This window comes from Phocoena sinus, chromosome 13 (assembly GCF_008692025.1).
Source record: "Phocoena sinus isolate mPhoSin1 chromosome 13, mPhoSin1.pri, whole genome shotgun sequence".
In the NCBI taxonomy this organism is placed as follows: Eukaryota; Metazoa; Chordata; class Mammalia; order Artiodactyla; family Phocoenidae; genus Phocoena; species Phocoena sinus.
The window spans coordinates 48,999,921-49,012,160 of record NC_045775.1 but is presented as its reverse complement, the minus strand read 5'-3'; the positions used below and the strand labels follow the sequence as shown (position 1 = coordinate 49,012,160).

At 37.2% G+C, this 12,240-nt stretch overlaps 1 protein-coding gene across 4 annotated transcripts in view; it reads right to left on the bottom strand.

The window, feature by feature from the left end:
• Nucleotides 1-12,240, bottom strand: part of VRK2 (VRK serine/threonine kinase 2) — a 97,450-nt gene that overhangs the window by 27,232 nt on the left and 57,978 nt on the right. For all 4 annotated transcript variants that reach the window (XM_032652936.1, XM_032652935.1, XM_032652933.1 and 1 more), the window contains one exon: nucleotides 70-202. In XM_032652936.1, coding sequence (XP_032508827.1) covers nucleotides 70-202 — 133 coding nt within the window. The remainder of the gene's footprint in view (nucleotides 1-69; nucleotides 203-12,240) is intronic.

Genomic DNA, 12,240 nt, shown 5'->3' with positions numbered 1-12,240 from the left:
TCATGGAGCCTTAAGGCTCTTTGTTCTAATTATTCCTCTGAAATAAAAATAAGAAAAAAAGAAACCTACCTACTCCCTTGTGGGCATCCAAGCTGGTAAACTCTATTGTCCCATTATGGCTTTTTCTAGGATTTTCCTGATACTGTTTGTGGTTCCCATTGGGACAATATCTGTAGGAAAGTCCATAATCTGCAAGATAAACCTGGAAGACATGAACAGACAAATGAATAATGCTTTTGTCCTCTGAAAATATAACCTTTATAATTAAGTCTTAAGAAACTGATAGGTTAAGAGAGCCTCAGATATACAAATGGTGCCTTAGGATAAAATATATACAACTGGGGGCCATAACAATGAACTTTCTAACTTAAATCCTGTCTTCATCATAGGCAAGCCTAGTTTCTGAGTTGACTTAGATTTTCAGTCTTTTTATTTTGCTCTTAAACTCCCTTCCCTCCAGGTGGGCATGTAGACGTCATAAACCACAATATGTCTTTTTATCTGTATTTGTACAGTGTATGAGGCTCCGCGTTTTTTGTAACCCCTTCCTGTAAACAAAACTGTTTCAAGCAGGGAGGGGAGATGAGAGCAAACAATCTAAAAATCTTAACCTCATGTTACAGGAGTCTCCATTAACAAGAAGTATAAAAATAATGAACAGACTGTAAGAGGTAATGACTCTTAAAAAAAAAAAAAAACCATCATGTTGTCCGTATTTAAGAATGGAACATCAATGCAGTACTTTTGGCCTTTCAGGCGGATCCATATCATCACTGTTATCTTTGTAAGTCAGTCAGAATTGCAAGCTGGGTTTCCAAACAGAATATAGATTGTTAAAAGTCAGATAGCAATTCAAGTGAATTTTTCTCAGATTACTTTTGGAGAGAGAGAAGGGAGGGGAGAAGTAGTTTTACAGATAGAGCATGCACCGAATTGGGAACAGTTACGAATAGACATTTATTCTGACATGTAGTCAGAATATTGTACTTCCCTGTTATATGTTACCATGCTCCTCCCCCCACCCCCTGGAAAAGAAAGCAGTTTCAACTTTTAAAATGTGTTGTTTCACGTGTGTTTCTTTAAAATTTAGAGAATAAGGCAACATTTCATGATGCAGCTTTAAGACAATAGAGTATTACAACTGGTATTTTAAAAGATATCTATTAAAAGAAAATTAAATTTTAGTTTAAGTTTTTGGTTTCAGGATAGCCTAAGTAGGAGGTATTTTGAATTTCAAAATATAAACAGCACAGCTTCCTTCACTTGTTGGAGAACATAGCTTGCTGGAATGTCTGAAAACATGATATTTCAGTTTTGTCTCTCACTCACAGATGCTGTCTCTCAAGATGGCCTCAGGAGTAACTGCCCAAAGTAATTACACTTCAGGATCAGATGTATAACTGGTTGCTTGCTTTCACTATTTATGATGCATTTTTATCTTTATTTATTTTGAAAACTAAATAGACTTCACTTTGCAAAGTAGATATCCTGAGAATATACATATTGATAGCAAACGGAAACATATTTTAAATACACTACAACAGTTTACTATTAAAAAAAACTATCAAGATGTTTTTCATGTAGATTAACCAAAAAAAAAAGACCTAAAATTTATGGATGTTTTATGGCTAAAATATGGATTATGCCTCATATGTATCGATACCAGAGAGCATGATAAGAGCTTAATGTTCATCGACCGATGAACAGATATCCTGTAGGAAGGTACCATTATCTCCATTTTACTTTGTAAGCAAACTGAAGCTCAGTCAGTGACATTGTGACTTGTGTAGTAAAATGGAGCCAGAGTCTGACTCCAGAATCCTCATCTCAATCACAACCAAACTCAAAGGCGCTAGACAAGTTAAACAGATAAGAAAGTACTCAAGGCTACTGTAATAGGGAAGAGTGACTGATCTCAACTCCACTGAAACAAAAGTTGGGAAAGTTTTTAAGAGCTGAGGCTGAGCTAGTGAAGAGTACTGGAGAACACCAAGGGGATACAGGTCAACGTGACTGGGTTATCTACGTTTGCTAATTGGTGCTTAGGCTCCTATCCCCACCTCAAAGACTGTAGAGATAGGAGAACACTTTTTAATAAAGATTACATTTTAAAGGGATGACTCCCAGGTCCTGGAGGTCCTTGAGAAAGACATTCCTGGGTTGTAAAACTGGCAAGAGGCTGGGAGAAGATTCACATCTCAAAGGAGCAGAGCAAGAATTTATAATTTCAAAGTTTCTTAAGTAAATGCGGTAAGAAAAGGGAGGACAGGCGCTTACGGTCAGGAGGAAACCTGTCTAAAGTTTAGTCAAGCTGAGGAGAACTTTAAGGCCCTCTTGGTCATCACTGAGCTATGGGCCTCAAGGTAGTGCTGCGTTACTCCAACTTTGAAGGGCAATGCAGGATCTACATTTAATATAAAGACAAGAAGCTAACAATATAGTAAAGGAAACATGCACTAACCATTTGACTCAGAATACACTAACTAATTTGAATAATGCTGCAGTGAACACGGGAGTACAGATCTCTTTGAGATAATGATTTTGTTCCCTGTGGAAATATACCAAGAAGTTAGACTGATGGATCATATGGTAGTTCTATTTTTAATTTTTTGAGCAACCTCCATGTTGTTTTCCATAGTAGCTGTACCAGTTTACATTTCCACCAACAGTAACCAAGCGTTCCCTTTTCTCCACAACCTCACAGCAATTATTATTTTTTGTCTTTTTGATAAAAGCCTTGTTCACAGGTGTGAGTTGATATCTCATTATGGTTTTGATTTGCATTTTCTTTATAATTAGTGATGTCGAACAGCTTTTAATGTACCTGTCAGCCACCTGGATCTCTTCTTTGGAAAAATGTTCAGGTCCTCTGCTCAATTTTTAAATTGTCTTATTTTGTTTTGCTAATTGGGTAGTATGACTTCTTTGTATATTTTGGATACTAACCCTTTATCGAATATATAATTTACAAATATCTTATCCCATTCAGTAGGTTGTCTTTTCATTTTGTTGATGGTTTCCTCGCTGTGCAGAAGCTTTTAAGTTTGATGTCATCCCACTTGTTTATTTTTGCTTTGTTCCCCTTGCCTGAGGAGACATGTAGAAAGACACTGCTAAGACCAATGGCAAAAAGCATACTGCCTATGTTTTCTTCTAGGAGCTTTATGGTTTCAAGCTTTATGTTCAAGGCTTTAATCCATTTTCAGTTAATTTTTGTGTAAGATGTAACACAAAGGGGTGGCCAATCTTATTCTTTGCCATGTGGATGTCCAGTTTTCCCAACACCATTTATTTAAGAGACTAACCTTGCCCCATGTATATTCTTGGCTCCTTTGTCAAAAATTGACCATATATGTGTGAGTTTATTTCCAGGGTCTCTAATCTGCTCAATTGGTCTGTGTCTTTTTTTATGTCAGTAACATACTGTTTTGATTACTATAGCTTTGTAATATAGTTTGAAATCAAAAAGTGTGATGCCTCTGGTGGTTTTGTTCTTTGCAGGATTGCTTTGGCTACTTGGGGCCCTTTACGGTTCACAGAAATTTTTGGATTGTTTTTCTACTTCTGTGAAAAATGCCATTGGAATTTTGAAAGGGACTGAACTGAATCTTTAGATTGCTTTGGGTAGTATGGACAGTTTAACAATATTCTTCTAATCCATGAGCATGGAGTATCTTGCCATTTATTTGTGTCTTCTTGAATTTCTTTCATCAGTGTGTTGTGGAGTTTAGTGTACAGATCTTTCATGTTCTTGGCTAAATTTATTGCTAAATATTTTATTCTTTTTGATGCTATTGTAAATGGAATTGTTTTAATTTCTCTTTCCAATAGCTCGTTGTTAGGGTATAGAAATGCAACTGATTTTTGTCAATTGATTTTGTATCCTGCACCTTTACTGAATTCATTTATTCGAACAATTTTTTTGTGGAGTCTTCAGGGTTTTCTCTATATAATATAATGTCATTGACAGGGACCATTTTACTTCTTCCTTTCCAATTTAGATGTCTTTTATCTCTTTTTCTTGCCTAATTACTCTGGCTAGGACTTCCAGTACTATATTGAATAAAAATGGCGAGAGTGGGCATATTTGTCTTGTTCTTGATATTAGACTTTTCACTGTTGGTGTTGTCTATTTTTTTTTTTTTTTTTTTGCCATACGCGGACCCCCCACTGTCGTGGCCTCTTCCGTTGCGGAGCACAGGCTCCGGACGCGCAGGCCCAGCGGCCACGGCTCATGGGCCCAGCCGCTCCGCGGCATGTGGGATCCTCCCAGACCGGGGCACGAACCCGCGTCCCCTGCATCGGCAGGCGGACGCCCAACCACTGCGCCACCAGGGCAGCCCTATTTTTTTTAATACAGTATAGAATTTGTGGTTCTGTCCATTTCTGAAATTTTGTTGAAGTCAAAAATAAGTTTAAGCAGAAAACCCAATCTACAGTAGGGTTTGCAGTCTAGGTCCTGTTTTTTGTATGTCCTTGAGCTAAGACTTAGTCTCAGTTAACTTTTTTTATATTATCACCTTTTTTCTGTGAAATAAAAAATAACAACTCATTAATATTTTTCACTTTAAGGATAAATACATATAATAACCCTAGTTTTAGACAAGCCTATAGTAGGAATCTCAAGATCATCAAGATCAGGTAGGGGGTTATTATTTGTATTATAATAAGACTAGACCTAGGAAAATTTAAATATCTAGATCCCTAATGCATTTTAAATGATTTTCTTCTTATGCAACTTTTCTGAATTTAGTAATCATTTCCTTTCTCCATGAATAGAAGAACAGCCTTGACCACTTCTCTTTACTTTAATCATAGATCTTTCGATCATACTGTACTGCCTCTCACATTTCCACATGCTACTCTCATTTTTCTCTCATCCCTCTTAGATATGCACTATGGTTTAGTTTTGTTTGATTTTTTACAACTTTGTGAGGTAGGTAGGGGAGATGTGTCATTATACACTTTTAACAGATGAAAAATAATGTGATACACCCAAATAATGCAAGTCAGCCAACAGTCAGTCACTAAGTTCAGCTTCTACAAAAGATTTTATTGTTTTAGTGAATTTCTCAGCTGTCCCCTCCCCCTCAAAAAACACCTAATCTTCACTAATGCTTTCAAGGACTTTCAATTTTAATACTTTATTATTGAAAAGGTAGTGTAGTAGCCACTGAGGTACAATCCCATCAAGAAAGAAATGGCCTAAACAAATGGGACCTAATGAAACTTCAAAGCTTTTGCACAGCAAAGGAAACCATAAACAAGACCAAAAGACAACCCTAAGAATGGGAGAAAATATTTGCAAATGAAGCAACTGACAAAGGATTAATCTCCAAAATTTACAAGCAGCTCATGCAGCTCAATAACAAAAAAACAAACAACCCAATCCAAAAATGCACAGAAGACCTAAATAGACGTTTCTCCAAAGAAGATATACAGACTGCCAACAAACACATGAAAGAATGCTCAGCATCATTAATCATTAGAGAAATGCAAATCAAAACTACAATGAGATATCATCTCACACCAGTCAGAATGGCCATCATCAAAAAATCTAGAAACAATAAATGCTGGAGAGGGTGTGCAGAAAAGGGAACACTCTTGCACTGCTGGTGGGAATGTGAATTGGTTCAGCCACTATGGAGAACAGTATGGAGGTTCCTTAAAAAACTACAAATAGAACTACCATGTGACCCAGCAATCCCACTACTGGGCATATACCCTGAGAAAACCAAAATTCAAAAAGAGTCATGTACCCAAATGTTCATTGCAGCTCTATTTACAATAGCCTGGAGATGGAAACAACCTAAGTGCCCATCATCGGATGAATGGATAAAGAAGATGTGGCACATATATACAATAGAATATTACTCAGCCATAAAAAGAAACAAAATTGAGCTATTTGTAATGAGGTGGATAGACCTAGAGCCTGTCATACAGAGTGAAGTAAGTCAGAAAGAGAAAGACAAATACCGTATGCTAACACATATATATGGAATTTAAGAAAAAAAAAAATGTCATGAAGGACATAGGGGTAAGACAGGAACAAAGACGCAGACCTACTGGAGAACGGACTTGAGGATATGGGGAGGGGGAAGGGTGAGCTGTGACAAAGCGAGAGAGAGGCATGAACATATACACACTAACAAACGTAAGGTAGATAGCTAGTGGGAAGCAGCCGCATAGCACAGGGATATCAGCTCAGTGCTTTGTGACCGCCTGGAGGGGTGGGATAGGGAGGGTGGGAGGGAGGGAGATGCAAGAGGGAAGAGATATGGGAACATATGTATATGTATAACTGATTCACTTTGTTATAAAGCAGAAACTAACACACCATTGTAAAGCAATTATACCCCAATAAAGATGTTAAAAAAAAAAAAAAAAAGAAAATGGCCTTTCACCTGTGAGGAGGGCAATAATCTGACAACTTCCAGAGGCAGGGCCATTAGGAACCACCACAGCATGTGAGCCAAGGTGACACTCTTCCCGGGCAGTTCCTACTAAAGAATGATCATGGTGGGAATGCTGTGTGGCTATTTCTACCCAATTGGAGACTCTTCTAATGGAACCCTTTTGCTCTGGTGCTCCCTAATGGGTTGGCTGAGACTTTCTCAGAACTATATCATAGTCTGAGCTCTCCCTGCCCAATCCTTCTCGTCTCCTTTCCTTTCACAGGTGTCATTGCAACATCCTATTCTGAAAGCTTTCCTTGTTCAAACCTGTTTCCTCTCCTTTTGTCTTTCTATTATATAGGTACTCTACTCCCTTCCCTCAATAAAGCCCTTGCACTCTTAATGCTGTCTCAGCATCTGCCTCTCTGAAAAACAAATTTGACACAGGTAGTCAGTAAATCATAGCCTTAATTTGAAGCACTGAACTAATAAAGATGAAAAACAAATTAGCCTTTGATGACCATAAAAATCACAACTTTCCTATGCCAAACAGATCTGCCTCAAAACTCAACTTCCTATTTTACCTAGCCAGATTTGCAACCATATATGCCACATTCTCAAGTTATGCGTTTCATTAAACCTTTACTTCCCTCTCCTTGCTTTCTGATGCTTGTAAGGTCTTACACCACTTTGTTTTTCCAAATGGATGGGTGAAAGGAATGATTAAAGGTCACCCTGTGGTAACTCTTCTTTGCAGTGAATTGCACTGGAAGGGCCTTTGTCTTCAATTCAGCACCCCTCCACAGATACCCCAAGTGCTCTTCTCCACTTCCTAGCACACCTCCTGGATTCACATCTCACACTTCCGAGATCCACCACTCATACCTGAATTCTATTCTGGTACGTAGATCCTTTTAATCTCAAGGCAATTCATTGGGTTTTCATTTGTGTTCAGATGGATTTACCTTTTAAAAATGTACAAAGTATTTAGCTTTTATTTATGCCTTGGATCCACATTTATAGGCTGTAAAATCCTATGGGACAAGGGGCCAGAATAATGATATATACATTTTTGTATCCATGACAGCACCTACTCTGAGGTCTTCTGCACAGTATAGGCTTAAATAAAATTGCACTGATTTGACTTGATGGTAATAATTGGACAAATAGAAGTAAATTCCTTTCAACAGACGCCAAGCATGATAAAATATCAAGAATCATACACTCTAAAAAGGAAAGAAAAACAAAAATGAATGTGTATTATTGAATACTTGCTATGCGAAGGCATTATGTGCTTTACAGAAGTTAAATTATTTAACCCTCATGACACTAAGAGCAAGTTATTTTAAGATACCTTGAGGATGAGAAAACACAATGAGTGAGTTTAGGTGCTCTGTGCAAAACAACTGAACTTATAGTAACTGGCAAGGCTGAGATCCAAACCTAAATCAGCCTGACCAGAAGACTGAGATTTTTCCATACGTCCCACACAGAGGAAGGAGAGATGACACAAGCATATCTAGAGGTAACATCTACTCCAACAAAAGCAGAACAGATTTAAATGTAATAATATTTTAGAGTAGGGGGAGGTTACTTCCTAATTGGGTAACTCAAAGAACAAAATGACATTGATTTGGGCCTTGAAAAATATCTAAGATTTCCACAAATGGAGATAGGGAAGAAGAGATAAAACAAGGAAAACCAGGGCTGGGTCAGTGTGTGCTGGGAGTGAAGAGGTTATTGGAAACACAAGCCGGAAAAAAAACTGGTTAGCATGAGTTTACAGGAAGCTTTGAAAACCATGCTAAGAAGCTGGGACACAATTTTTGTATGCAAAAAGAAGTCACCAAAGGTTTTTGGCAAGGGATAATATTATCAGCACTGGCAGCATCATAATGGGGAAATGAAAGCAGAGAGTCCATTTAGGAGAATATGACATTAGTACAGGCAAGAGACAGTGGGAGGCTGGACTAGGGCACTGGTGAACAAAGAAGGGAGACAAAGAACAGAGCCATAAGAGGGTTTAGAGATAGAATCAAAGATAACTGAAAACAATGTGGCTAGCTGGGTATATGAGGATTCAATGAATAGACAAAAAGAGAATAGGAGGAACAAGATTTGGAAAGAAAATGATTTACTCATTTCTGTACCAAAAGCAAACTGGTTGATTGATGGCTAACACCCTAATCCAACCAGTTCCTGGTTCTCTCAGTTTATGCAGAACTGAGTGATAGACTCATAGTTGATAAAAATAAAGGACCTTCTTCCCATCAAGAGTCAAATCTGCTGCCTTTCTGTTCCTCAATCAACCAGGAACTAAGTATCAAACAGCCAGAATGGCTCACATGGAAGCATTTCTCAACATTTGATATGTTGGACAGGAAAATGTGAGCTGGAGAAGGGCTGCAAGAGATTATGGAGCTGGAAGAGAAAAAAGATGCTAATCTGGACAGATGTCATTGCCCACTGAGACACGACCACCCACTAAATCCCATTACTCCTTTACCGCCACTTTGCAGATTCACATTAGAGAAGAGATGCACATACACCCCAAGATGTGATTCACTTTTCAAGAACTTAAAATTTTCCTGTTGTAAAATCTAATCACCTTATCATAATTTAGACTATTTTATACAATTAAACCCTTTTAATTAGCACACCCTGTTGTAGCAAGAAATGTCTTAAACTCTCATCAGAGACTGATGGAAATTATACAATGGAGGGAGATACTCACTATTCGTGACTTTGTTTAGTGCCAATTTAGAAAACACTTTCAAAACTCTAGGAAAAATATATAGACTTATTCAGCAACTTTAAAAGCTTTTATGTAAAAAAAAAAAAAGGCCAGCATTTATCTTATTTGAATAGCACATAATATTTTCCTATTCTTTCAACAAGATACCATAATGTGAAAATCTTCACAATAAACTAAATGCTTATTGACTAATGGAAATCACTACATGCCAAAAGGGGAATGAAGCATGGAATGAATAAGCAGCATGTTTATGTTCACAAAAGTCATTCATATCTACTAAAAACCTATGTGTAGCCTCATGGCTGCTATTACATTCTGATATAAATATGTGCTTTTTATTCTTTTATTATATAGTACTTTTTTTGTTTCTCCTCAACTTCCCTACCTTCTTTTTGCCAGTAACACAATGCCACAGATGACACTTGTGTATTATCACTATTCAGCCTAGACAAAAGAATATGACTTTTAAAAGCTTCCAGGTTACTTTTCAAACAGGATGTTTATTAGAATAAACATGAAGATATATTTTTCAAAAATACAGTTTGATCTTATATATTGTTTTACATGTGCTTTATATGTTGGGGTTTTTTTTTCCTCCTAGATCTCACAACTACCTACTGGAATTTTATCCTTCTTTCCCTTTATATTCAATACTCATTGAGAGTGAGAGATTTAAAGACACATCCATGAAGTCATCATATGAAGAAAAAGCAGAAAGCTGTGCCTTACGACTATCTCTTCACTCCATCTACTGCTCCATCAGACCCAAGTCTATGACTCCCTTAAATGGCGCCATAAATTCAAACATTCATAACAAAATACTGAGTTATATTTAGCAGTATTCCTAATGATACTAGCATTTTGACCCTATGACCTGCCCTTCTATTTCAAACTGGTTCTTCTAGCAATATGTGAAAGCCTATTTAATCCAAGACAGCTGGGCTCTGACTTATTATTCTTTCCAGGCTTTGGGGGGAAATTCCCTCAATAATACATAGGCTAGCAATTGCTTCTTTACTAAAAATACCTTCACCTACAAAACAAAGCTTTTCCAATTACAGTCAATTTCCAATTTTTCCTTTTGACACAAGTTCTCAAAGATTATGTAAAGAAACCTACAAGACCTTCTCTTTCTCATTTCCAAGATGATATGAAAGTGCTTCACTTGTGTCTGTCCTTTAACAAAATAAATAGGCAATGGAAGAGGATAATCTGAATTGCATCCAATTCACAGGCTTCCTCTTTGCCTAAATCAAATCTGCGCTTAAGACTTTGCAATATGCTGGTAAGCATTATCAGAGCTTGGTCTATCTGTTAACAGCAGATACAAAATGTTAGCTGATATAATTTGCCCGTCAGATACATTATAAAAAGTTTCACTACATGTAAGCTGTGTCTACATAAAACACAGCTATCTAACATTCAAAAGCATCTCCTTGCTCTACATTAACTATAAATTCTACTGATTTCAAAGACAGTGTTGAGGTTGCCAGCAATCATGCCATTCTTACATGCACATCCCCTTGGGGGTCCATAGTTTTTTAACAGTCCCACAACAGGCATACCTCTTAATCCAACCAATTTATACAGCTCAATGAGTTGACTCAGAATTCAGAAATGCCACTTTCCCATATTAACTGGAAGAAACAACAACAACATATATAGCCCTTTGTGAATTAGGATGCTCAAATATTTTGGTCATAAACAATTGTTTGGTCATGTATACATCTGGTCTTCAGAAATTTAAATAATATGACCAGTGGGACCCAGTAGGCATCAACAAACATGTATTGATTATGAACAAACACTAATTTTTCAACAGCATTAACTCTCTTGGGAACTATATTCTTGGGGACAGGTGATTTGTTAAACAGACCATCCTGTACTTACACAGCATATACATTCCTAAAATGTGAATTCTTTTTCCCTTTTATAGAAAACAGACCCTGAACATTCTGTTCCCTACAACTTTTAAGGGACACCTATCATCAAACTACCCACCTGGGAGAACTACACCTATTAAATCAATTCATTACCATTTTCTTAACATCTAACCAGAACACCAAATGTCCTTTTTCATAAATCTAAACAATTCTGGGGGAGCAAAAATAAGATAAGAGGTTCTTTTGTCATAAGCTTAAAAAATAATTTAAAAAAATGTTTTTCTAGGGCTTCCCTGATGGCGCAGTGGTTGAGAGTCCGTCTGCCGATGCAGGGGACACGGGTTCGTGTCCAGTCCGGGAAGATCCCACATGCCGCAGGGCAACTAAGCCCGTGGGCCATGGCCGCTGAGCCTGCGCGTCCGGAGCCTGTGCTCCGCAACGGGAGAGGCCACAACAGTGAGAGGCCCGCGTAGCGCAAAAAAAAAAAAAAAAAAAAAAAAAAAAAAAAGTTCAAACAACTAAAATCATAGGAACAATTTTCAAAGTCTTTTTACTCAACTGAAAAAATATAGCAGAACCTCACTAGGAAGAAAGAAAATAACATGAATGTTATTATACACTTTAAGTGACTGTAAACACCACCATGTTATTTAATCTACAGTATAACCCTATACATGTGATATCAAAATATTTGAAAGTAGCCTTGCCACCTGTACCATCTAGCAATATTATGGTATCATCAAGCTAAGACCATATAATGCTACTCTGGAAATAATAAGATACAGAGGTATGTTACCAGGACTATATATGTTCGACAAAGGAAATACTCTCTCTAAATGGTAACCATATTATCTGCACATACCATGCAAAATTCTCACAAACACAAATTCACACTCCATCTTACAAGTAACTGTGATTGATAAATGGATTATGTTAGAATTCCCTCTAGCAAACAGTGAACAAGCAGCTTTAATGAGGCTTATGACCCTACCCTATGGATATCCTAGGGAATCTGAAAGTGAGTATTTTGCCACCAGATACAGGTCAGGTGCTACAATTCCTGCTCCCAGATCATTAATTTTTTTTTTCTAAATTTAAACTTTTTAACTTCTTTAGCTATGCAACAATAATCAAGACACTTTGGAAACAGTATAAGAAACATTACTTTCAGCAATAAGCATTAAGTACTTGGAAAACATGTTTTCAG